Raw genomic sequence first — 27,448 nt, forward strand, 5'->3', positions numbered from 1 at the left:
GCTTATGTATTGTTAATAAATACATAAATAATAAACAAACATACAAATATCCCAGGTATAGGGGAGCTAGGTTATGCAAAAGATGAGCTGCAGCATCCAATTAGAACAGTGTTTCTCAACCTTGGCAACTTGAAGAAGCGTGGACTTCAACTCCCAGAATTCCCCAACCAACTGTGCTGGCTGGGGAATTCTGGGAGTTGAAGCCCACCCATCTTCAAGCTGTCAAAGTTGAGAAACACAAAAGTAGAGCATTGCTCAAGAACTCAGTAGCTGTGCAAAAATTCTTCAAGTTTAGGAAGGCATCTGCAAAATCAATATTTATCTAAACTGACACATAAATGAATACATCACACACACACACACACAGATACCAGAGCAGCTAAATGACACAAAACAGTAATTGGCACTCACGCAACTAGAACAAGTTTATTTCACACACAAAGTCTCTTGGATGGAGTAGACATTCTTGATGCTTGCTTAAAATATCCATGGAGCAAGAGTCCAGAAGATGAGTTGGAAAGGGTCTGCTTGGTTATTTTGGTGGGAATCGGGCAAATGGAGAATCTTCTGCAACTTTTCCCTGTTAAGGAAAAACGGAGAGAGGACAAAGCTGAAATGGAGCCTTCTCAAATGCCACTGCTATCCAGTTTGTCAACATTTGACGCCAAGAACAGATTATGACCCTGAATTTCAGGAAACAGCCTTTTCAACCTCTTTGTTTCATACTCCACCCTGGAGTACATACCATCGGCACCTCTTCCAATTTCTTAAAGGCTGGTTCCTTCGGACGGCAGCATTTTATTAAGACCACAACAGCCACAATGACTAGGACAAAGACGAAGAGGCAGATCACAACCACCAGGCCTGGTTTTGCTGAAAATGCCGGTTCGGGGCTAAGTGGTCCTGTGAGAGAGAGAGAGAAGGGATGAAGCCCTAGGTTTATCAGATTTTTTTTTATGACTCCAAACCTGGCTTTAAGGAAGAAACACAGACGGCCAGGAAGAACATGCGGTCCCAATTCCAATCTCAGAAAAGATGCAGCGGGTGTGTGCAGATCGTGTTTTAAAATTCTACTTTTCTTTACCAAAATCATTGTAGAAAGTTAGTACCCACCCCTCTCCTAGAAGAATGAAATATTTTGAGAAATATTAAAAGGGCAGAATATTATATTCCCCTGGATGAGAAATGGAGGATCATGCTCTTGGAAAGCAACCCCCATCTTCCTTAATAGCCCTCAGCAGATGTCAGCACTTAAGAGATAAAGAGATAGCTAGCTCTATTCATAAGCAAATACCCTCACCCCAGATCCAGCAAAGGTAGGATTAGCCCTCAGCCACACTAGGAATTGCCCAAAGCCCCTTCATTGCATCATCTCAGTTGCACCACCCCCAGTAGTTCAAACTTCAACCAAACTTAGCTCAGACAAACTCCTAGGATATGTACATGGCCCCATGGGAGTTTGACAACAGCCAATAGAATACATGTTCTTGCACAGGAACAGGAAGTTCAAGTGCAAAGCCCAAGAGAAGGTATAAATACGCCCCCCCCCTCAACTCCATGTGGTCAGCTGCCCAGAACCACCCATGTGCTTCTGCTTCATCAATAAATGGAGCCTCTTTCCAATCAGCCTCCATTTTGTCTCCAGTGCCTTTCTCCCGGCTTGGAACTGAACCAGATGGATATTTCTTCCAACATCATCACCATCATCTAGCTTCTAGACCAGTGTTTCTCAGTCTCAGCAACTTTAAGATGTGTATACTTCAACTCCCAAAATTCCCTTAAAGGAGGAGATATCCGGAAACCGAAGCCTACACATCTTAGGGAAAAAAAAAGAAGAGACTGGACAGCCACGTGTCTGGAATGCTATAGTCCTATGGCACGTGTGTCAGAGGTGGCACACAGAGCCCTCTCTGCTGGCACGTACCCCGTCGGCCCAGGTCAGATCTCCATGGCATTTCTTTCGTGAGTTGTTTCCCTGCAAATGACGAAACAGAAGCTCACGAAAGAAAAAGATCTTACCTCTTGCCGTGCTGCCAGTGTTGTGATACCCCGCCTCTCGCCAGCCAGCTGATCTTTGGGTCTCTGCTGCATGTGTGCATGTCCATGCGTGCATCCATGTCCATGCGTGCACATGTGCTTCAGTTTGGGCATGCATGTGCGCGCAGTCTGGGCACTCGGTGTCTAAAAGGTTCGCCATTACTGCTACAGGATCTCCTGCTTGAGCAAAGGGGTTGGACTAGAAGACTTCCAACTCTGTTATACTGTTAAAAGTTGCTAAGATTGACAAACACTGGTCTAGACTGACAAAGCTCGATCAAATTATATATTTTTTGCAATCAAAATTGGAAAGGGGAGAAAAGTAGACAAAATACACAGCAGTGGTAAAAGATGCGATATTTATATAAGACATAGTCTACAGCTTCTATACATGGCACCAAACTGAGATGACAGAATACAGTTTTTGTTCTTAGTTATATGATCTGCACAAGGCATAGCTTCCCTGTGTGCCCATTGTTCATGGATTTATCTGTGCAAGTCTCTTACCAGCACCATGCATTTAGCAAAAAGATGGGTCATGGATTCAGTGATTTATACGGGTATTCCAAGTGACTCCAGAAAACATTCCTGGATTTAACTAACTCATCTGGATTGCAAAAATCTGGATCATACCAGAAGGCATGGAGCTGCAATTTTCTGTATTTGGCCCTCCCCATGTTTGGAGACAGTATGGTAGCCCTACCTCATCTTTACAAACCAAGACTGGGACTTTTCTTGATTTAGCATTTTGGAAAGATGCTTCTTTATCCTTTGGATGGGAAAAACTGATATGCTTTTTGCAACAAAGGCTATTGTCAGACTGCAGTGCCACCTAATGGTTACTTCAATCAGCTTGTTCATATTCCTGCCTTTCTCTTCGTATAGCTACAGTGCAGCCCAAAATTCAGTAGGTCAGAATTGATCGTGGATCTCCATCAGAATAGAATAGAATAGAATAGAATAGAATAGAATAGAATAGAATAGAATAGAATAGAATAGAATAGAATAGAATAGAATTCTTTATTGGATTGGACACACAAAGAATTTGTCTTTGGTGCATATGCTCTCAGTGAACATAAAGAAAAAATAAAATATATTCGTCAAGAATCATAAGATACAACACTTAGTGATAGAGAAAAGGCTCTATAGGTTGAATTTCTTCAACCATAGCAATAGTAATAGTACTTAAGAGTCATATGCTGCTTCATAGTGCTATACAGCCCTCTCTAAGCAATTTACAGAGTCAGCATATTGCCCCCAACAATCTGGGTCTTCATTTTACCATCTCAGAAGGATGGAAGGCTGAGTCAACCTTTAACCATTGTTAAAGGCTACTGATTGTTTTGTCGGTCTATTAAATATTTTATTCAGAGAGACACTTTTCTACAGTTATATTTTATGCAATTTATATCATTTTAGCTACTTTGAAGATGCTGGTTTGAAGAGAAGATAGATAGATAGATAGATAGATAGATAGATAGATAGATAGATAGATAGATAGATAGATATTTGCCCCTCATCAACATACTGATCCACATATTGATCAATCAAATGGCACGTAGTACTTCAAAAGAAATTAGTGCTAGCATTGCTAAGTGGCAAAAATCCAGATCCACTGCTACTTGGCATTACAGAGGATTTTTCCCCTTTACTACTATTGGAAGTAAAATCTGGTCCAGTTCCAAGCTGGGAGAAAGACGTAGGAGAAAATGCATTTGGAGGCAAGCTGCAGGAAAGGAGATCTCCATTTATGTAGGAATCAGAAGCGAGGTAACACAGCATCAGTTCTGGGACAGCTGACAAAACAGTCTGGTGAGTGGATGGGTATTTATTTATTTATTTATTTATTTATTTATTTATTTATTTATTTATTCATTTATTCATTCATTTATAGATGTATATTGCCACCTAGTCGCACATGGCGACTCAAGGTGACTTACAAGAATATAAAATCATATAAAAAACAATAAAACTAATAAAAGAGAGAATCCTATAATAAATTAATAATATAATATAATAAAATTACTCCAACCCACCCCCCACCCCAGCGACAACACATCATACAAGTCATTTAATGGGCTCCATCCCGCTCTGCGTTCCCCAGGCCCGCTGGCAGAACCAGATCTTCAGCGCCTTCCAGAAGAGTGTCAGAGTAGGGGCCATTCTAATCTCTAATTTATATGGTTCTAGGCAGTGGTGAAATCCAATTTTTTTTACAACCGGTTCTGTGGGCGTGGCTTGGTGGGTGTGGTATGGCTTGGTGGGTGTGGCTTGGTGGACATGGCAGGGGAAGAATACTGCGAAATCTCCATTCCCACCCCAATCCAGGAGAAGGATACTGTAAAATCTCCATTCCCACCCCACTCCAGGAGAAGGATATTGTAAAATCTCCATTCCCACCCCACTCTGGGGCCAGCCAGAGGTGGTATTTGCCAGTTCTCCGAACTATTCAAAATTTCCACTACCGGTTCTCCAGAACCTGTCAGAACCTGCTGGATTTCACCCCTGGTTCTAGGGCTTTGTGGCAGGTTCCTTGTGAAATGTACTTTCATCTCTGCTTGAGTGTGCCCTTTTAGTATTGTTATTGTTGTCTGACTCCCATTGTGGCTGGGAGGTCACAACCCTAACCCTAACCCTGTCCTTGGAGCTGGGTGGGGAATGTAGATTTTAGGTGTCTTTGTCTCTCTGCTTTTTTAATCTGCTCAATTCCAGCCTTCTGTGGAGGCTGCAGTTAAAGGCGTTTTGTTTATGAATGGAATAATTTATGAAACTAAATACCCATTCACAGAGGCTGGCCGCTTGAGTGGTTTTACTTCAGGGAAGACTTTTCTCTTCGGGGATGAGGGGACATATTTCTTTGCTAATATGGGGGCTTTCTTATGTTAAAAGAGGGGGATTCTCCCTACACTGCAACCATCTACTAACCATCCAGATCAGAGGTGGGTTTCAGCAGGTTCTGACCAGTTCTGGAGAACCGGTAGTGGAAATTTTGAATAGTTCGGAGAACTGGCAAACACAATAGTATTTGCCATAGTATAGTATGTGCCATGTAGGTGTGTTTCTGGTAGTGCTCCAGCAAGCATGAGTAGTGCTATTTACTAAGATGTGTTGCAATCACACCCAGTCCTTTGTCTCTCTGTAAAAATAACAGGGTGGGGCTTCAAGGCACAGGTGAGAAAGTAGGAGACTGCCCCACATTAGTCATGAAAGCCAGCTGAGTGACTCTGAGCCAATTACCAGGGGAATATGAGTTCGAGTTCCTCATTAGGCATGAAAAGTGGCTGGGTGACTTTGGACCAATCATTAGGAGACTGTGAGTTCTAATCCTGCCTTAAGCATGAAAGATGGCTGGGTGACTTTGAGGCAATTAGCAAGAGACTGTAAGTTCTATTCCTGCCTTATACATGAAAGCCATGGAGTGACTTTGGGCCAGTCACTGTAACAGAGTAACAGTAACAGAGTTGGAAGGGACCTTGGAGGTCATCTAGTCCAACCCCCCGGCTCACGCAGGACATCTGTACTAGGGATTCGAACCGCCGAACTGCCGACCTTTCTGATCGACAAGCTCAGTGTCTTCTCTCAGTCCAACCCTCCTCACAGGGTTCTTGTTGTGGGGAAAATAGAAGGAGAAAGGAAGCGTGTTCACTGCCTTGAGTTATTCATAAAAATAATAAAGGTGGGATAAAAATAAATAAATAAATAAATGGTTGTGGCCTCCATTTTGAGTTTTTTGATGTACGTAAAATGAGAGACCAGTTCTTTCCAGTTATTTCAGTCTGTCCCAATAGATCTGGCAGAGAAGGCATGCTGCAGGTACCATCAGGTAGGGGTCTATATTTGGCGGGTCCCAGGAGATGTGCCTTCTCTGCCGTGGCACCTGCCTTGTGGAACATCCTTCCCTCCAAAATTAGATTAGTTCCCATCCCTTTTGTCATTTTGGAAGGCCCTCAGACCTGGTTATGTTAGCAGGGCTAGCAGGGTCTTGCAGGAAATGGGAGATCTGCTCCATTGTGGAAGTAGCCATTTTTCTCCTTTGTAGGAAGAAAAATCTGGTCCAATTCCAAGCCGGGAGAAAGATGCTGGGAATAAAATGGAGGCTGGCTGCTTGGAAAGAAGGTCTCTTCGGATGCCAGAAACTTTAGTGACAGAAGTATGTTTTTGAGGTGGCTGATAAAATACAGTAGCTGAGTGAGTGGATGGATCTTTATAGGTTTATGGGGTTTTGTGTTTGAGATGCTCCAGGGAGTTGTGCAATGTAGTGAGCTTTGTGACTTTTGCTATTCTAATGGTGGTGGGTAAATCCTATTATGTCCTAAAGGCCATGTCCTGTCCTTGGAGGAATGTAAATTCTTAATCCCATCAATTCTGTGGGAGCTGGGCTGAAACATTTTCTTTATAAATAGGCTAGCCTGGATTTCTTAATGGGCACAAAATATCCATCTCTAAAGACTTGAGGCTATGGCAGGAAGACTGGGTCTGCTTTCTGCCTTTGTTAAGAATTTTTCTCTCCATTTCTCCTTTGGGGAAATATAATATTCTGCCTCTTTTAATATTCCCCAAAATATTTCATTCTCTACGAGAGGGGGAGCTTTCCATACCTTTCTAGGGGTTTGTATATTTGTTTTTCATACTATTTATTTCTTAATATAACTTCTATATTTTTATATCTCTTGTTTTGATATTTGTGTTTTTTATCTGATTGTTATGCACCACCCATAGTTGCTTCTGGTAGGATGAAAAGCTATATAAATTTAATAAGTAAGTAAGTAAGTAAGTAAGTAAGTAAGTAAGTAAGTAAGTAAGTAACAGATTAACAGATTAACAGATTGGAAGGGACCTTGTAGGTCATCTAGTCCAACCCCCCTACACCATTTTTGACAAACAACAGTCCAAAAAGTAAGTAAGTAAGTAAGTAAGTAAGTAAGTAAGTAAGTAAGTAAGTAAGTAAGTGATAGGTCCAATGGTGGAATTCAGCCAGTTCGCACCTATTCGGGAGAATCAGTTGTTAACTTTCTAAGCAGTTCGGAGAACCGGTTGTTGGAAGAAATCTTATTTTGTTTTTTCCCACTTTACAGGGCTAATCCTGTAAGGAAGGCAGGAAGGAAACATTCTGGTGGTGTTTCTAGCCTAATCTTTATTGCCCTGCTTACAGAAACTGCCTCTCTGGTTAACCTTTATTACATTGTAACAGCTAAGGTGAACCGCCCATCGACATGAGTGACGTTGAGTTGGCCACGCCCACACAGTCACATGACCACCAAGCCACCCCTACCCAGCTGGTCATTAGGGCAGAGAACCGGTTGTTAAATTATTTGAATCCCACCACTGGATAGATCTTCCATCTTAATATCACTTAACTGTTTTGACCCTCTACCTATGGATACCCCTGGATCGAAGCCAACTGATCCATAATTAGGTTAATAGGGCGATAAGATTCCTAGCATTTAGGGAAGATGCTACCACCGTACCACCATCTTTGTCTTCGGTTTTTTAGTTTTGTCTCTATTTTTGTTGATATTATCACAGTTTTATATTTATGATTTTTATGGTCAGCTGCCCACTTTGCAGAATGAGATGGGTGGCATAACCATTTAATTAATCAATCAATTAATTAATTTACCGAGTTACAGAATTTCTTCTTACCTGCCGAAGTGCTGCCGTTGATGGACTCCACCGTTTGGGTAGTAGTGAGAGGCTCTTTGGATCCGGTAGGAGAAGTCACGGTGCTCCATTTGGTGGTCGAGTCATTTGTTTTTGTGGTGCTGCTTGTGGCTCTGGTGGATTGGGGCACAGGTGAGCTGGCTGCTTTTGAGGTGACATCTGCTCTGCCTGGGGTTGTATCTGAGACTGTTAGAGCTGCTGTAATTGATGTACCGGTAATTGTTGTTGATGTCTCCAGGAGACTGGGTGTGCTTGAAGCAGAAAGACTGTCTGCAGAAAGACTGAACAATCAGACAGACAAAGTGTACCAAAATCGGTTTCATTATCCGTTCTTACCCGTTATGGTTTAATGGAACTTCCAGCTTCAACTGCAGTCTACCTTCAATTATTAACTACTGAAGGAGACATCGTTTACTGCCTTTCCAACCTGCTAGCTGGCTTTTTGAAACATATTACCCTTGCTGCCGTCAAAAACAGGGAATAGACAGGGAGATCTTTACCCTGCTTCAGGCTATCTGTTTTACAGCACTTGTAAGCCACCTCAATTGTCAACTCTATGCGAGTTATAGCAATAAAAGCCTGTCACACCCATCAAATGCATCAGCAGTAAAATGTAAAATTTGTTACTACCGGTTTGGCCAAAGAAGTTGTAAAAAAAATGCTTATAAAAGGCTCTGACAATCCCAGCTGAGTTGCCTGATTGTCAAGAGTCTTCGGTAGAAAAAATGCTTTTAAAAGGCTCTGACAATCAGGCAACTCAGCTGGGATTGTCAGAGCCTTTTAAAAGCATTTTTTTTACAACCTCTTCTGCCGATCCCAGCTGAGCCGCGCGATCATCAGAGGCTTTTTAAAAAACTTTTAAAAGCATTTTTTTCGGCTGAAGAAAAAATGCTTTTAAAAGTTAAAAAAAAAAGCCTCTGATGATCGTGCGGCTCAGCTGGGCATGGGGGGTGGGCAGGGATTTTTGCTACCGGTTCTCCAAACCACCCGCCGTCATCGCTACCGGATCGGGTGATCCGGTCCAAACCGGGAGCATTTCACCCCTGAAATGCATCGTAAAAATGGTAACAGAAAACAGTCTGCAAGCACATCAAATAGGGCCACCCAAACATCAGTGTATGTTTCTTTGGCTCAGTGGAAGAAATCAGCTTTCACCTCTTCTTTTAAAGATATTAGGGAGGCTCTTAGAAATACAGGTAGTCCTCGACTTACGACCGTAGCTGAGCCCAAAGTTTCTGCTGCTAAAGAAGAGCACTCAGACGTTAAGTGAGTTTTGCCCCATTACTTGCCACAAATGTTAAGTGAATCACTGCAGTTGTTAGTGACATGACTGTTAAGTGAATCTGGCTTCCCCATTTGCTTTGTTTGTCAGAAGGTAGCAAAAGGTGATCACATGACCCCAGGACACTGCAACCGTCATAAATATGAGTCAGTTGCCAAGTGTCTGAATTTTGATCATTATGACCACGGTCATAAGTGTGAAAAACTGCCCTATATTTTTTCAGCACCATTGTAACTTTGAATGGTCACTAAATGAACTGTTGTAAGTTGAGGACTACCTGCATAAAAAGGCAGCCACTTAATCATGTGCATTCAAAGTAATAGAACCTTCCTATGGAGAGGCAGTCTATCCCATGCAGACACCAAGGACAAATAATATTGCTTTCCTTGACTTTTGGGTTTCCTGGTAGTCTTAGCTACTAGAGTCCAAATCCATTCAAATCTTCTTACATAACAACATAAATCAACGTATTTCTGCCCTTCAGAGCTTTTTGAAAGTATCGCGTTTCCTTTCCCTACAAAATGTGCTTGCGCTGGTTCTAAAGTGTTTCTCAAGAATAAACAATAGCTTGACACTAAAATTTCAGGCTTGTTTGGCTGCTGGAAAGCGTGTTTCCAGTTGTGGTGTGGGACTCTGTGAACATTGCTTTTCAGTGGGTAGGGTCTTGTACATCAGGATATCACAAAAGGAGGGCTTAATCTAGGGTTGCAAAAAAAGTATAAAGTAGCATCTTTTCTGACAATAAATCTTTTTAAAAGATTTATGCAACTTAGGACATATGGGAAAAAAGGGTGAGGCTTCAGATACATGGCTGACATCCTAATTTTTTTTTATCCCCATCTCATAAACACTCCTGGATTAATTTGGGGAACCGCTGTTTAATTAACCATAGCATGTCATGTGAATATACCCTACATCACTGTTTTTCAAACTTGGCAACATTTAAGTTGTGTGGACTTCAACTCCTAGAATTCCCCAGGCAGCATGCTGCCTGGGGAATCCTGGGAGTTGAAGTCCACACACCTTAAAATTGCCAAGTTTGAAAAGCATTGATCTACATCAGGGTTGTCAAACTGGCGGCCCGCAGGCCGGATACATCATGCGCAGGCCACGCCCAACCCAGCCCCACGAATGGAAAAAACATTGCAAAATATCACATGACGGCAACGTGACATGGCGAGTTTGACACCCGTGAGCTACATGGTTTCTGTCCTGCAGGAAATCCATCCATCCAGGAGGCCTCTTGCTTTCCTAACTAGCTCTATTCCAAAGAGCTCTGACTGAATACATGGATTGGGAAAAGGGTGACGAAAATGCTAGCAAATAGTCCAGTATCAGGCACAGTTAGATGCAATGGGATTTGACTGGAGAGTACCAGCCCATAGACTTACCAGACTGGAAGCCATCAGTATAAAACAAAATTAACATTAATTAACATGTTAGTGGCACAAGATAGGGCTTTGAATGTCAGCATAGTGAATAAATGCAGCAATAGTCCGTGACCTTTAACCCTATGGTGCAAAAAGCTTGCCCGTAAAGACACTCAGAATTCTTTGTAAGGTTGGAGCCTGTAGTTTTTTCTCCAGTGCCTTGCAGTGCAACAAGCAGGGAAAATGAAAGTTAAAAGTGTGTATTGCACTAGGGCAGAAAGTACCTACTAAGGGCTGCTTTCCTTATCTGCCCCTATTGTACAAATAAAACATTTATGCTGGAGATCAAATAGCAGCGCTCCGATTTCCGAGCATGAAGAAAGCACAGTTTAATTAGAGTCTATAGAGATTCTCAGGCATTCAAGGCATGGTTGTCCCAAAAGTGCTTTTTTTCAAGAGGCAACTGGATTTTTTATTTTTATTTTTTTTGCTTTCGTTGAAGATGTTCCACTTCTCATCCAAGAAGCTTCTTCAGTTCTTTGGAACACAGTTTAATTCGCTTCCCAAAGCTTGCTTTCTGCCAAGCTGAAAGCTTTGCTAAAACTAGGTAGATGGATATAATACGATTTGGAAACAGTTTGTTAAATAACATACTGTACACTTGGACAAAACACCCCTGGTATAACTCAGAAACTGCCTGGTAGTCCTTCTACAGTAGGGGTGTCAAACTCAAGGCCCACGGGCCGGATCCGACCTGCGGGGTGTTTAGATCTGGCCCGCTAGGCCACCCTGGAAACAGTGAAGGACCGGCCCGCGGTGCCTCTGCGCAGCCCTCCTGAGCTCCGTTTTCACTGGCAGAGGGTTGCAGGAGGCCATCACAGCCGAAAACGGAGCATAGGAGCCCATTTTCATTGGCAAAGCTCTCAGGCTGCCACAGGCTCCCCCGACACAAGTGATGTCGACCTGGCCACGCCCAACCTGGCCACGCCCATGCCAGCCCCCCAAGGTCAAACATAACCCTGATGCAGCCCTCAATGAAATCAAGTTTGTCACCCCTGTTCTACGGTATCCGTATACAGGTAGTCCGCTAGATGTTTTTACTACTACCAAGCTCAAAATCCTGAAAACTCCATGAACCAACTGAGCCAACATTCTTCTGACTGATTGATATATTATACAGGTAGTCCTTGACTTACAACCACAATGGAGTCCAAAATTTCTGTTGTTAAACAAGACAGTTGTTAAGTGGGTTTTCCCACTTTTTGCAACCTTTCTTGCCCCAGTTGTTAAGTGAATCACTGCAGATGTTAAATCAGTAATATGGTTATTAAGTGAATCTGGCTTCTCCACTGACTTTGCTTGTCGGAAGTCACAAAAGGAGATCCCATGATCCCTGGGATACTGCAACCATCATAAATACATGCCAGTTGCCAAGCATTTGAATTTGGATCACAGGACCATGAGGCTGCCGCAATGGTCTTAAGTGTGAAAAATGATTGTAAGTCACTTTTTTCAGTGCCATTGTAACTTTGAATGATCATTAAATGAATAGTTGTAAGTCAAGCATTACCTGTATTTGAAGCAGGTTTATTCTATTGATATCATGAGCTTTTGGAATTATTGCATTGAGTTATCTTTATTTTATTACTGTACAAGAAGCAATGGAAGGAAACTAATCAAGGAGAGAAGCAACTTAGAACAAAGGAGAAATTTCCTGACAGTTAGAATAATTAATCAGTGGAATAACTTTCCTCCAGAAGTTGTGGGTGCTCCAACACTGAGGTTTTTTAAGAAGAGATTGGATAACTATTCGTCTGGAAGGGTATAAGGCAGTGATGGCTAACATTACGTGCCAAAAGCGGGGGGAGGATTGCGTGTGCACGTGCCCAAACCCATAATTCTATGTGCCCTGCCCCCCGTGCATGCACGCAGAACCACACACACACACACCGTGCTCCCCCTGCTTTTGGCACAGTGGGCCCGGTAGGCCCATTTTTCACTCTCCCCAGGCTCCAGAGCCTTTCTAGGAGCCTGGGGAGGGCGAAAACGGCCTCCCCCCCGCCCCGAGGCCCTCCGGAGGCCAGAAACAGCTCATTTGCTGACTTCCGGTAGGCCCAGAAGGCCCGAAAATCAGCTGACAGAGCTGAGTTCGTGTGCCCACCGATATGCCTCTGTGTGCCACCTGTGGCACATGTGCCATAGGTTCGCCATCACAGGTATAGGGCCTCCTGCTTGAGCAGGGGGTTGGACTAGAAGACCTCCAAGGCCCCTTCGAATAAAGGTACCTTTATTCTGTTATTAATTCTTTAAACTCCGGTTTGAATTTTAAAGGATTCAGTGATGCCTATTGCTATGTAAGGGTATTTTCCAATGTGGTGTTTCCTGTACTCTTGGAGAACCATTCATAGGGTGCTCATCCAACAAATATAGATTTATCCAAATAAATATATTTATCCGAATTGTAGCCTCACCTGTAAGTCTACAAATATATTTCTGATAGAAGATTACAGCCCAGACTAAAGCACATTAGAACTTATCTATATTAAAACTTATCTATTGGTGTTAGTTAAATAATTAACTAAAATAGTCCCATTAGATTTCCAGTTACGAGCTGAGGGAAACGCCTTTGGAGTAGATCGAACAAAACGTTTCATGCCTTAAGGCTGTACAATCCTAATGTTTATTACAGATCATTGTGCATAATAGAGAGAATTGGTCAGCCAGGCTTCTATTTATGATCCAAACTTTTGAGAATTATTTTCTAGTTCCTCCATGCTCCTCTCTCTGCCTCTCCTGCAGATAAACTGAATTGCTTACTTCCTCATCTCTCTGAGCAACAGGAAACAGAATCTTACATCCTCTTTTTTGCCGGGTTTTGTGGTAGGGAGTTGATTGATCAAAAGAAACCAGTCCATTATCGAGTTTAAACTCAGCATTGAAACAACAGCCACAGTTGTTAATGCTATGAAAACCTTCGTCTTACTAGAAGTGTTTTACAAATCTCGGGTAGTAAGGGGAAAGTTTTCAGAGCGTTCGGATAAACCTTAGCCATTCTTTGAATGATTTGCTAAAAGCCACAATTACTGCCGTGTGTTGTAAAACTGGCCACACAACTCACCTTGGCAGGTTAAACTGGCTTTCCTGCAGAATTCAGATTCTCTAGACCAAGGGGCCCCAACCCCCAGGCTGCGGCACACTACTGGGCCACAGCCTGTTCAAAACCGGGCTCCAGAAGCGGCAGACATGCAGCTCCATTTGTGTGAGTGGTGTGCATGTGTGCTCACTACTCTCACAAATGGAGCTGCGTGTGCTCACCCACCGCTCACACGGAACCATCCCCTCTCCCCCTCTGCTGGTCAGCAAAGCTGAAAAGATCGGAGAGCACTGCTCTAGACTAGCAGCCCAATATTCCAGATTATTTCCTGAACAGCCATAAGTGGATAACCATCAGTCATGCTGATTTTTGCCCTGTGCAGCTGCCCCAGGAATCCAAAATCCCAGGAGCATCTTCCTGCCCTAGTTACCTACCTTGAGTAAATGCCACCAGTAAAAACAGCACCCTGAGGGCCATGCTAGCTGGCTCCAATTCTCCTGAGGGGATTGGAGGAAAAGCAGCTGCTGGAAAAAGCTCACCTCAACTGCAAACAGGATACAATCCATCTGTGCCAACTCCCAAAGGGGCTGGCATCTAGGCAAAGATCCAAGTTGGATTTTCTTAGCAAAACCTTGTTAGCAAGGTCCATGGCACACCACTGCCCTCTCCAGGACAGGTGAGGGAAGGCAAGGACTGAACTCACCTTATACAAGCCCTTCTACAGCCTCCAGTAGTTCTAATTCATTCATCAAACGATTGCCTATCAAGAAAAAAAAAAGGGAGTTTGAGCCTGAAACAAACTTTGATTCTGAGAATGGTCTTTGGTCATAACAAACCTGGTGGCGCAGCAGACTAAAGCACTGTTATTAACATTCAGCTGCCTGCAATTACTGCAAGTTCAAAATCTCCCCAGGCTCAAGGTTGACTCAGCCTTCCATCCTTTCTAAGGTAGGTAAAATGAGGACCCAGATTGTGGGGGCAATAAGCTGACTTTGTATAAATATACAAAAGTATGAAGGCTATTGCTTAACGCATTGTAAGCCGCCCTGAGTCTCCGGAGAAGGGCGGCATATAAATCAAATAAAATAAATAAATAAAATAAAATAAATAAACAACATCTGAAAACAAAGCCATCCACTCTACAGAGAATTTAGTAAAAAATCGACTTCACAGAGAAGTTTTATCCTGGAGCGTGTGTCACTACAATGTACATAACCTCTAAACTGGTGGATATGGGCAATGGCATGTTAGCTTGCAAGAAGATTTCTAGATTGGAGATTCTAACTTGCATAGAATTGGAGAAGCACACCTGGGCTATACCTGAGCTATTCTTGTGTCTGTGGCTCACAGGCCAAAATGTGCCCCAGATAACTGACATAGTCCTCACCGTGGAGTTCCTGGTGTTTATACATAGGTCTTTTTGTTCCTTGTTAGCTTTTTCCTTGTTTCGTTTGAATAGTGTAAAAAGTTGTTTATCACTAGATGCCATCAGAATGTCAGCTACAGCAAATGTAAACATTTGCACACCATTATAACATTTACATAGCATTCAAAAGAGACAAGGAAAAAGCTAAGCAGGAAACAAAAATAAAAAGACCAGGATAGGAAACATCCTTGCCAGCAATCAACACATAGATAAGCAAGGATTAACATTAGGATTAATACCAGACATACAATCAAGCAGTAAACCAGGGGTGAAATCCAGCAGGTTCTGACAGGTTCTGGAGAAAAGGTAATGGAAATTTTGAGCAGTTCGGAGAACTGGCAAATACCACCTCTGGCTGGCCCCAGAGTGGGGTGGGAATGGAGATTTTGCAATATCCTTCCCCCAGGAGTGGGGAGGAAATGGGGATTTTGCAGTATCCTTCCCCTGGAGTGGGATGGGAATGGAGATTTTGCACTATCCTTCTCCTGCCACGTCCACCAAGCCACGCCCACAGAATTGGTAGTAAAAAAAATTGGATTTTACCATTGCAGTAAACCGTATCCAAATAAAGGAACTACCAGCTCAGACAATTAAATAGTAAACAAGTGGGCCTAATCAAGGAGACCTATCCAAAGAAAACAAAACTCCCACACTGATAGGGCAAATAATATATATAAACAGAGAGCAAACTCCACTCTCCACTCTCTTTTAGCAAATTTTTACCTAGTTGGGTAATGAAATATTTGCAAGGAAGTAACCCAGTAACTTGAGTTCAAACTTGAGATATAAATATTCTCTTCTATTGATAATTCTTACAAATATGAAAATAGACACAAGTCACATTTTTCAATGGCATTGTGACTTTGAATCATCGCAAAATGAACTGCTATAAATCAAGGACTATCTGTATGTGACATGGGTGAAACATGGGCACAGCCAGATGGCCACAATAAAATCATATGCTCCAGTCTGAGCTGGCAAATACCGTATTTTCCAGAGTATAAGACACACCTTTTTCCCCCCTAAAAGGGGGTGAAAATTTAGGTGTGTCTTATACACCGAATGTAGCCCCGCCCAGCCACTGGCCCCCACCCTTTGGCCTCTGCCTCTCAACAGTTACCTCCTTGCAGCAAACAGCAAGAAGAAACAGCTCGTTTCAGCTTCAGCACAGTCTAATTAGCACAAATTGATTGGATCGGCCTCCCGACTCTCAGCTGTTTTGCTCTCAGCTGTTTTGCGCAGGCCTCTGCTGCTTGCTGCAAGGAAGTAAATTGTTGGAGCAGATTTTTTTTCTCCTTGTGCTAATCAAGCTATGCTGAAAACAAAAATGAAAGTAAAGCAGGCTGTTTGCTGTTTGCTGCAATGAGGCAAAATTGCTGGGAGGCAGAGGAGGATTTCTTTTTCTTGTTTTCCTCACCAAAAAAGGTAGGTGCATCTTATACTCCGAAAAATACGATAAGTATGTTACTGTTACTTTAGCCTCACAGCAGAGTAATGGGGCCAGTGAATGGTGCTGCCCTTACTCTTTTAAATGAGGGACAAATTTAGTGGGCTCCCTGGCATCACTTTCCCTCTTTACTAACAGGAAGAACAGCCATCAATCACTGTCTTTAATTTGGGGTGGGATAGGGATGGGCAAGAGTAGAAGGGTACATAGAATGGCTGGCTTAGCCATCTGTCTAGTTGTCCAAGTAAATTGCTTCTGAATGTTTAAAGTCATGTCCAAAAATAGCCATGATGACAGGGCACAAGCATAGAAGAGGAATGCGCAAGGAAGAAGCGACAACAGTATACTATAGAACAGTGTTTCTCAATGCCAGCAGCTTTAAGATGTGTAGACTTCAATTTCCAGAATTCCCCAGCCAAAATAGAACCAATAATCAATTCTCTCTGCCCCCCCAGTTTTAAAATCACTCAGCTTTATGATTCTATGATTCCTTCTAACCCAGCTTTTCTCAATATATATTCAGCATACAGATAAAGGAAGAGCATAGAGCTGTGGCGCCGAATGGCACACAGTGCCCTCTCTGCGGACACGTGAGCCGTCGCCCCAGCTCAGCTCTACCACACATGCGCGCCCGCCTCCTGCCAGCCAGCTGGTTTTTGGGTCTCTGCCATGCATGCATGCGGGGGCTCATACAGGAGGCACACGTGCATGCGTGGGTGGGTGGGGGTGGGGCACATGTGCAGGAGTTACGTGCACAATCGCGGGGGGCAGGGCACATGCAGGGGTCATGCATGCATGCGTGGGGGGCTGGGGGCGCGCAGGGGGCGCACACACACATGCACGGGGGCGGAGCGCATGGGGGGTCACACATACATGCGGGATGGCAGGGCACGCAAGGGGGTGTCATGCGTGCATTGCATTATAGGTGCATGTGCATGCACTTTCAGCACTTGGTGACAAAAAGGTTAGCTATCACTGGTATAGAGCAGGGGTGGGTTCCACTTACCTTTACTACCGTTTCGCAACGGGATCATGCGCGCTCACTTCGCTCGTGTGCCCGCCTTGCTTCTGCGCATGCGCAGATCGCTTCTGGTGATGTCAGGGTCAGTGGGTGGAGCCTCCCACCGGTTTTATTACCAGTTCTATAGAACCGGTCCGAACTGGGGGCAACCCACCACTGGTATAGAGCCTTGTCACACTCCTTTGCTGACCTGGAGTCAGTCTGTTTCACTTTCTAATCTATGCCGACTGTGGCTTCGTACCCTGTGTGTAGGTTTTTCCATGAGGATAATGAGGTTTTGTTTCGGCAATATAAAGTTGAAGAGCTGTATATGGAATGCTTATGGTGACTTTAGAGGGGCGTTGGATGGGGATGTAAAGCCCATGTACGCGTGTTATGTCATGTTGCTGAGACCTGCTAGATAGATCCTGTGAGCAGTACAGGTAGGCCTCAGTTTAGGACAGCGGCCCCCAACCTTTTGGCCACCAGGACCGGTTCCATGGAGAAAGGTTTTTCCTGTGGCTCGGAGGGCATGTGGTTTTGTGTGCTGCTTGCATCCCATGGATGGAACTTTGCATGTTTGTGCAGCCCGGTCTCTGGCATGCCATGGCCCAGTGCTGGTCCATGGACTGGAGGTTGGGGACCCTTGGTTTATCACCACCTTTGGGACCAGAATTTCCATTGCTAAGCAAGATGGTTGTTAAGTAATTCATGGCCAATTTTACAACCTCGTTTGCCACGATTATTCAGCAAATCACTGCAGTTGTTAGGTGAATCATATTGTCATTCAGCGACTCCAGCTTGCCCCATTGACTTCACTTGTCAGAAGCTGGCTGGGAAAGTTGCAGATAGCAATCACATGGCCCTGGCTGGCTGGGAAAGTTGCAGATAGCAATCACATGACCCTGGGATGTTGCAGTTGTCATAGGTACTTGCTGCCTCAAAATCAGGAGGCTGTGAGGTCGAACCTAGGTAGCGGCAGATATTTTACTCTCTGAGCACAATGAGTTATTATCTGCTATGAACTCTGCATTGGCGATAGGAAGGGCATCTGGCCAGTAAACACTCAGCTCTATTCAGTTGCCCCGACTCCACCCCGATGTAAGGGATTACGGCAGGGGTGAAGTCTACTTACCTAACCTACCAGTTCAAAAGTGCACGTGCCGCGGGCGTTGGCTCGCTCCGCTCACATCACATGCACGCACATACCCTCTGTGCATGCACAAACCCTTCTGCGCATGTGCAGAGGGTTAAAACCAGGAAGTAACAACAACCAGGTGGGTGGGCAGAGCCTCGCATTGCCATCGCTACCGGTTCTCCGAACCACCCGCCACCATCGCTACTGGTTTGGGCGAACCGGTCCAAACCGGTCGCATTTCACCCCTGGATTACAGGGTCATTAAAAGACAAAAAAAAAAACAACAACATGGGGATGCTACGAGAGTTATAAGTACAAGGACCAGTTATTTGTCATTTTTTTTCAGAGCCGTCGTAACTTTGAACAGTTGCTAAACGAATGGTTGTAAGTCAAAGGCTACCTGTATGGACGTCACAATTAATGTCTCAAGGGACTCAAGACTGTTGTGGCAGAAAGGTAAAACAGAACGGATGATTGCATTTAAACCAGCTTTAACTGATTCCTTTTCTTTTTCTTGTTTTAGGATTTTTTTATATATTTAATAATTTAAAAGTTATTATTATTTTATTTAGGAATATTTTTTTTATGATTTCTTATTCATTTTCTGAGCTTTTGCATGGTTGGAAGGTGGAGTGTTCTGAGACCACATAGGAGCATTCCTAACAGCAGGAATCTCGCTTGAGCACAGAATCCTGAAACAAATTTAATAACAATAGCAGACAGGAGATTTATTTACAGGAAGTACATTATGAAGGTAGACCTACCATTTAGCTAACCTCATTTTATCAGGACGAAAGTCAGAAAGGCGACTATAACTGCCTGCCTGTGAACAAAGGTAGAAGGATATGACCTCACTTTTGCAATTTCTTAAACAAAGAACAGGGAAAGTGATGGCCAAAAATATACATAAGGTAAACTTCACATCCTACAGCCTCAGTATGGCCAATAGATCCTCAAGTGCTGAAGAATGAGGGTAATTTCAACACCGATTTCCTGAAAGGGAGCAGCACAATGAGTATGTTCTCTATGCATGCAGAATGTTGATAAGAAATTTGCCTTGTTTATAGAAGATTATCCAGATAATCTGAATCATGTTTTTAGTTGATTCAATAAATGCTTAAAAAGTTAACGAATTTATTATTGCAACCCTGGAAAGGACTAGTTAGAGAATGGAAAACATCACCTTTCAGATATGTATAGTTCTCAATGGAACTCCATCTCATTGTCATATTAGCCATTGTCCAGCCACTGCAGAATGAAGGCCTCTTCCGCATGTTTTCAACCAATACGGTCCTGAGCTTTCTTTTGCCAATTGGGCCCACAATACTTGCCAGTGTCATTGGTCCATTTTGTTTTAGGTCTCTTTCATGGATGCTTTTTATCAAGTGGAATCCATTTTATGACTGCTTGATCCACCTGTCACCAGTTCCTTCTTGCTGTGTGTCCAGCCCATTTCCATTTCCATTTTTTTACTCTCTTGATGATATCGCATACTTCCATTTGTTCTTTAATCCGTGTGCAGGTCTTTCTATCTTGTCTTGTGATGCCGGGCATGTATCTTTCCCATGGCTCTTTGCGCCACTCGTAGCTTTTGTATCGGTTGTGAGGTTAGTGTCCATGTTTCACTGTCATATGTTAGAACAGGTAGCACACACTGATCAAAAACTTTTCTCTTCAGGCATAGGAGGAGATTGTTCTTGAAAATTACGCTTAGCTTGCCGAATGCCTACCAACCACATTTAACACACTGTAGGAAGTTAGCACCCACCCTTTTCCTAGAGGAATGAAATATTTTGGGAAATATTAAAAAGGCAGAATATTATGTTTCCCTGGATGAGAAATGGAGATGCATGTTTTAAAGACGAAGTAGCTCCCACCTTCTTGCCCCCCACCCTTTGTCAATGGCCAGAGGCAGAAACTCAATCTTTGTCAATGGACCAACATCTGCAACGCAATAGGACCCATCCAGCAACAGAAACAAACATAATAGGACCCATCTAGCAACAGAAACTCACCACATGGCACCTGGGAAGATTACATCAGCCAGCAAGGCTAACTAAGACCCCCACCCCCTGCGAGTCTGACAACCAATCAGAATACTCTTTCAGGGCTCCAGGAAGTTCAAAGCCAGAGAGGGCATAAAACCCGGGGACTCGCTGTATCTTGACCCTTTTTTCTGTTCAGGAACTCAAACCATGTGATCCTGTCCACCATTAAACCATCTTTCCAAGCAGTCTCCATGTTTCCAGTGTCTTTTTCCCCACTTGGGGCTGAACCCAGAAGGATATTTCTTCCTACAATACCATTCAATTTCCTTTATTGTACCACCTTCCATTGAGATCCATTGGCCAAGGTATATGTAGTGGTCTACTACGTTTGGTTTTTTTTCCAGATATAATTTCCCCCCCTTTGGTGAATTTATTAAACATAACGTGGCTCTTTTTCAGGTTTATTTTTAAGCCAAATGATTCTCCTGCCTTGTGCAGCTCTTGTATGTGTCTTTGTAGCTCTTTTTGGTCTTGGAAGAACAACATCATCTGCAAATTTTAAGTGACTTAAATAGGTGCCATTGATTTTTATTCCATCTTTTGCTCAGTCTCCATTGCGAAATACTTCTTCAAGGCAGGCTGAGAAAAGGATAGGTGATATTGTATTGCCTTATATGTTGATTTCCAATATTGAGGGGAAGATGCAGCAGGGTACCTCAAGGTTCTTTTTTTTTTTTTTTGAGAAACTTTATTGAGATTTTTTACAAAAAAAAACAAAACAAAACATAGGTGTACTGACATTTTCAGTTAGTATCAGATGTGCAGTGTCTTAACTATATACATAAATAATACTTGGTGATATTTCAAATCACTTTTTACTGTTATTTAACACACCTTTAGGTCTTTCTTTCATTTTATCATGCATCCACTTGTACCACCTTTCCCACACAATATAATAAACTGACTTCTCATCATCGTTTAATTCATGAGTTAATTTAGTCATCTCTGCGCACTCCAATATTTTCCTAATTGTGAGCTCTTCTGGTGGTTGGGTTTTCTCTTTCCAGTACTGTGCGTATGCCAATCTGGCGGCTGTAATTATGTGGATCATTAAATGTATCTTTTCCATTCCATATGGCTTCTTCACTATTCCCAGGAGAAATATCTCTGGTGTTAATTCAATATCTTCACCAATTATTTCATATAACCATCTCCTGATCTTGTTCCAATAGCCTTTCGCTTCCGGGCATGTCCACCACATGTGAAAGGGACCGTTCTCTGTCCGGGGTACCTCAAAGTACTGTCTTGGACTCAGTGCTCTTCAACATCTTTATAAATGATCTAGATCAGCAGTCCCCAATCTTTCCAGATCCATGGACCAGCAGCTACAAGCAGCACCAGCATGGTTGGGGACAGGGAATGGTTTCATGGGTGCAACTAATCCCACACATGTGCAAATGGAACTTTTGAGTGCTTGCCCGCCACTTGCGCGGCCTGGTTTCCAATAGGTCGTAGACTGGTAGGGGTCTGCCAACTGGGGATTTATTTATTTATTTATTTATTTATTTATTTATTTATTTATTAAGCTTATATGCCGCCCTGTCTCCGGAAAGGACTCAGGGCGGCTCACAGCAATAAAAACAGATAAAATCAATATTAAGTGTTAAAAACCATTAAAACTCCCCTTAAAAACCCCTTCAGTCCAATCCGGCCTGGCGAAATAACCATGTCTTAAGGTCACGGCGGAAAGAGCACAGGTCAGGGGCCACCCGGAGCTCCAGGGAGAGTTGATTCCATAAGGTAGGTGCGCCCACAGAGAGTCAGGTTGGGGACCCTTCAGCTAGATGAGAGGATAGAAGAGAAGTTCATTAAATGTGCAGATGATACCAAGGCTGTGGGGAACTGCTAACTCTTTGGAAGACAGGCTCAAGATCCAGAAAGATCTTGACGCTCTGGAACACTGAGCCCTATCTAAAAAGAAGATATTTAGTAGTGAGAAAAGGAAGCTCCTGCTGGAAAAACCAAATACCTAGATGTCTATATATAAGCTTTGTCAGTCAGAGCTGAAGAAGCTTCTTGGATGAGAAGCATCTTCAAAGAAAAAAACAGTTGTGTCTTGAAAAAAGCACCTTTGGGACAAATGCCTAGAAGCAGAATAGGTGGTACGTGGTTCAATAGTAGTAACTGTAAGAGGGATTTACCGTATTTTTCGGTGTATAAGATGCACCTTTTCCCCCCAAGAAGGTGAAAATCTGGGTGCGTCTTGTACTCCAAATGTAGCCCCGTCCAGCTTCTTAAATTGAGGTTTCAGAGGCTGAAAAAAGCATCAGAAACGAAGCTTCAGAAAAGAAGCCCCCAAACAGAGCTTCAGAGGCTTTTTTTCTGAAGCTCTGTTTTGGAGGCTTTCAGAGGCAGAAAAGAAAGTTTTTTCTGAAACAGAGTTTCAGAAGTTTCAGAGGCAGAAAAAAAAAAGCAAAAAAAAAAAAAAAAAAGCAAGGCACAGAGCTCACAACCAGGGAACCTGTTGCTAAAATTTACCTCTGAGAACAGCTGATTGGGGGTATTCTGGGAGGCCAATCCACTTGCCTATGAGTTTTTTTCTTATTTTCCTCCCCAAAAACTAAGGTGCGTCTTATACTCCGGTGCGTCTTATACTCCGAAAAATACAATAGGTGCCCCAATGGACCACCACTTAAGTATGAGCATGCAATGTGCTACAGCTGCCGAAAAAAGCCAGTGCAGTCTTAGGATGGTTCAACAGAGGGATAGCATCAAGATCACGAGAAGTGATGGTACCATGCTCTACTTCAATAGTTAGGCCACACTTGGAAGTTCTGGATACCATGGTACAAAAGAGATGCTGAGATTATAGAAAGAGTGCAGGGTAGAGCAACAAAGATGATAAGGGGTGTAGAGCCTTAACCACTTGATGAATGGAAAGGGGACTAGGTATGTCTAGCCTAATGAAGATAATGATTATGGGTGGCATGATAGCTGTCTTCCAGTACTTGAGGGGCAATCACAGAGAAGAGGGGGTTGGCTCTAAAGCACCTGAAGGTAGGACAAGAAGCAATGGGTGGAAGCTGATTAAAGAGAGATCCAACCTGAGAACTAAACAAAAATTTCCTGACAGTAACCTCAATTAATCAGTGGAGCAGTTTGCCTTCCAGAGTTGTGGGTGCTCCATTGCTATAGGTTTTCAACAAATGATTGGACATCAATTTATCTGGGTGGATAAGGTCTCCTGCCTTGGGCAGAGGTTTGGAGTAGAAGACTTCCAAGGTACCTTCCAGCCCTATAATTCTATGTTTTTATGTTTCTATGTTTCTAAACTAACTTGAACCTGTGGTTGTAGCAGTGGTGAAATGTAAAAATTTGTTACTACCGGTTCTGTGGGCGTGGCTTGGTGGGGGGTAATGTGACTGGGTGGGCATGGGCAACTTTTTTTTTTTTTTTACTTTTAAAAGCATTTTTTCTACAACCTCTTCGGCCGAAGAGGTTGTAAAAAAAATGCTTTTAAAAGGCTCTGATGATCCCAGCTGAGTTGCCTGATTGTCAGAGGCTTTTGTTTTCTTTTAAAAGCTTTTTTTTTTTTGCTTTTAAAAGAAAAAAAGCCTCTGACGATCAGGCAACTCAGCTGGGATCGTCAGAGCCTTTTAAAAGCATTTAAAAAAAACATTTTAAAAGCATTTAAAAATGTTTTTTAAAAGGCTCTGATGATCCCAGCTGAGTTGCCTGATTGTCAGAGGCTTTTAAAAGCATTTTTTCTACCGAAGGCTCTGATGATCAGGCAACTCAGCTGGGATCGGCAGAGCCTTTTAAAAGCATTTTTTTACAACCTCTTTGGACAAAGAGGTTGTAGAAAAAATGCTTTTAAAAGGCTCTGATGATCCCAGCTGAGCCACGTGATCATCAGAGGCTTTTTGTTTTACTTTTAAAAGCATTTTTTCGGCCGAAGAAAAAATGCTTTTAAAAGTAAAAAAAAACAAAAACCTCTGATGATCACGCTGCTCAGCTGGGCATGGGGGGGGCAGGGATTTTTGCTACTGGTTCTCCGAACCACCCGCCACCATCACTACCGGATCGGGCGATCCAGTCCGAACCGGGAGCATTTCATACCCCTGGGTTGTAGGCTAAAGTTGAGAATGAAATAGGGCTGGTAAGGAAAACAAAAATATAATGTGAAGGATTTGAGGGAAAAATATCAAAAATATATGAAAAGTCAAGAGACTGTCAGTGTGTTGAAAGGGGAAAGTGAAAAAATACTGCAAGGATGGGGAACAGAAAGAAGGCAAAGCTGTTTATTGCTTATTTTCACTCAGAAGGAATAATTCATATTCAGTTATGTAGGAGGAAAAGAAGGGAATTCAACTCAGGATTTATGATAAAATATGATAAGAATTCATCTTGCTACCTTAAATGAGTTCAAATCTCCAAGCCAGACAAATTACATTCCAGGATGTTGAAATTCCTGACATAAATTGATCTCACATTGTAACTCTTGAAAACTCTTGGACAACTGGTAAGGTTCCAGACAACTGGAAATGAGCAAATATCATGGCAGTACTCATATATGAGTACTGTGGAGGAGGACTGGAAAATGACAAAACAATTACTTTAATCTTTGCAAGAAAAGAAAACAGATTGGAGTACTTAGGAAAGAATGTTATCATTATTGGGAACTAATTTGGGTGGACAAAAAGAAGCCATATCAAACTAATCTTATCTCTTTTTTAACCTTAATAGATAGAGGGTACTTGGAAATCAGCAAAGTGTTTGACAAAGTTCTTATGATATGATAGATAAGAAGATGTATAAAGGTGGACTAGATAGTACTGTGATCAAATGAATTTGCATCTGTTTCAAACATTGCACTCAAATACTGCCTGCATGTGGGTATAAATTGCTTGGAAGGAAAATATGCAGGGTTCCCCAGAGTTCTAGCCTAATGCTGTTCAATATTTTTTAATGAATGATCTATAGCACAGGTGTCAATCGGTCCGATCTAAGCATAGTGCACAAAATTGTCTGCTGCAACATCTTACTTGTCAACGACTTCTTCAGCTTCAACCGCAATAATACACAGGCAAACAATCGATACAAACTCAAGGCAAACCGCTCCAAACTCGATTGCAGAAAATACAACTTCAGCAACAGAGTGGTCAATGCCTGGAATGCTCTACCTGACTCTGTTGTTAGAGTCTCAAACCATGGGTGAAATCCAGCAGGTTCCGACAGGTTCTGGAGAACCGGTAGCGGAAATTTTGAGTAGTTTGGAGAACCGATAGCGGAAATTTAGAGTAGTTCGGAGAACTGTCAAATGCTACCTCTGGCTGGCCCCAGAGTGGGGAGGGAATGGAGATTTTATAGTATCCTTCCCCTGGAATGGGGTGGGAATGAAGATTTTGCAGTATCCTTCCCCTGGAGTGGAGAGGGAATGGAGATTTTGCAGTATCCTTCCCCTGCCACGCCCACCAAGCCACACCATGCCCACCAAGCCATGCCCACAGAACCAGTAGTAAAAAAATTTGAATTTCACCACTGCCTCAAACCCTCACAGCTTCAACCTCAAGCTGTCTACCGTGGGCCTCACCCCATTCTGTAAATGGGGTGCGCATAAGCGCACCAGCGTGCTACCGTCTCTTTCTTACTGTCCCCATTTATCTGTACTTACTTTCTTTGTTTATGTTTATACCTATACCTGCTATCTTGTACATGTTTGACAAACAAACAAATAAAACGAAATGAAAATGAGATGAAAATAGATAAATAAAATGAAATAAAAATGAAATAAAAAGAAATATTTTATATTTCTCTCTGTCCATTTTCTCAATGCTATGGTTAATTATATTTATGACCCTTTATAGCTCAATCATGATTTACTGGCTAAGTAGCAATTGGCAGGATCCATACAGCCAATGGCTATACTATACAGCATTGTTGACAGATTACTATTTATTTATTTATTTATTTATTTATTTATTTATTTATTTATTTATTTAATTAATTAATTAATTAATTTCTAATGCTGCCCATATCAAGCAAGGAACTCTTGACAATGGGTTCAAACAGTAGAGCAAGCCATGAACTCACAAGCCACATTTGGGGTTGACATGTTACATGAATCCAAGAATCCCACTTCTTTCCAAATCTAAAAGTCCCAAAGCGTTAGCTGTCCCTTTTATAAAATCTATCCTAGTTCTTATCCCATTCTTTTGCTAATCTCAATTTTTTCTTCATCTCTGTAGTATCAGCATGAACTCCATGGGTATTGGGTGCATTGAAATAGCTAAACATTGCGAGTCTGAATCTGCAGGTACAAATTTTCATCCAGCTTCTGAAATTACTTTTGAAGAGAAATTTGGAATTCCTAAATTAAAGAACAAAAGTTACATCATATACTTCTGTGGCTGCCAATGCAATACCAGAGGGCACCGGTGCCGATGGATACTTTTGGCATCTATCAGGTTCCTTGTCCCAGATAACACTTTATATTTGGATTTTTTTTTCTTTTTTTAAAAAAGGAAGCTGGCATTAAAGCCACCTTCCTCTTCCTCTTTAGCTCTAAGAATGCTGCTACGAATCAAGTTAAGACCCACACAATTTCTTAGAGCGGTGTTTCTCAACCTTGGCAACTTTAAGATGTGTGGAGTTCAACTCTCAGCATTCTCCAGCCAGCAAAGCTGACTACGGAATTCTGGGAGTTGAAGTCCACACATTTTTTTTAAAAAAGTTTTTTTTATTTATAATACAAATTAAAAACAATGGGCGTAGTGTGACATCTCCGGTTGAAATGTTTTCATCAAATTTTGTCATATAATTGATACACTTCCTTATCTCCTATTCATATTTACACTACTTATCACGTTTCAAATATATATATTCTTCCATCCATATAAGTTTTATCTATATCTAATTCAATCGTATCTATCATAACAAATTAGCATAAAAACTTCCAAACATTTTACTTGTCAATGGTCCTTTATCCCAGCATTCCTCCTCCTT

At 42.4% G+C, this 27,448-nt stretch overlaps 1 protein-coding gene across 1 annotated transcript; it reads right to left on the minus strand.

Moving 5' to 3' along the window:
* Positions 1-465: 465 nt before the first annotated feature.
* On the minus strand, positions 466-13,936 carry CIST1 (colon, intestine and stomach enriched 1). The gene is made up of 4 exons (XM_070931754.1): positions 13,879-13,936; positions 7,681-7,968; positions 746-903; positions 466-580 (listed from the first exon to the last, which is right to left on the minus strand). The coding sequence occupies exons 1-4, from the start codon at positions 13,919-13,921 to the stop codon at positions 533-535; spliced, it is 537 nt and encodes a 178-aa protein (XP_070787855.1). The 5' UTR covers positions 13,922-13,936; the 3' UTR covers positions 466-532.
* Positions 13,937-27,448: the final 13,512 nt, after the last annotated feature.

The sequence above is a fragment of the Pituophis catenifer genome, unplaced genomic scaffold, assembly GCF_029215685.1.
Source record: "Pituophis catenifer annectens isolate HBS135680 unplaced genomic scaffold, rPitCat1.0.hap2 SCAF_1, whole genome shotgun sequence".
Taxonomy (NCBI): domain Eukaryota; kingdom Metazoa; phylum Chordata; class Lepidosauria; order Squamata; family Colubridae; genus Pituophis; species Pituophis catenifer.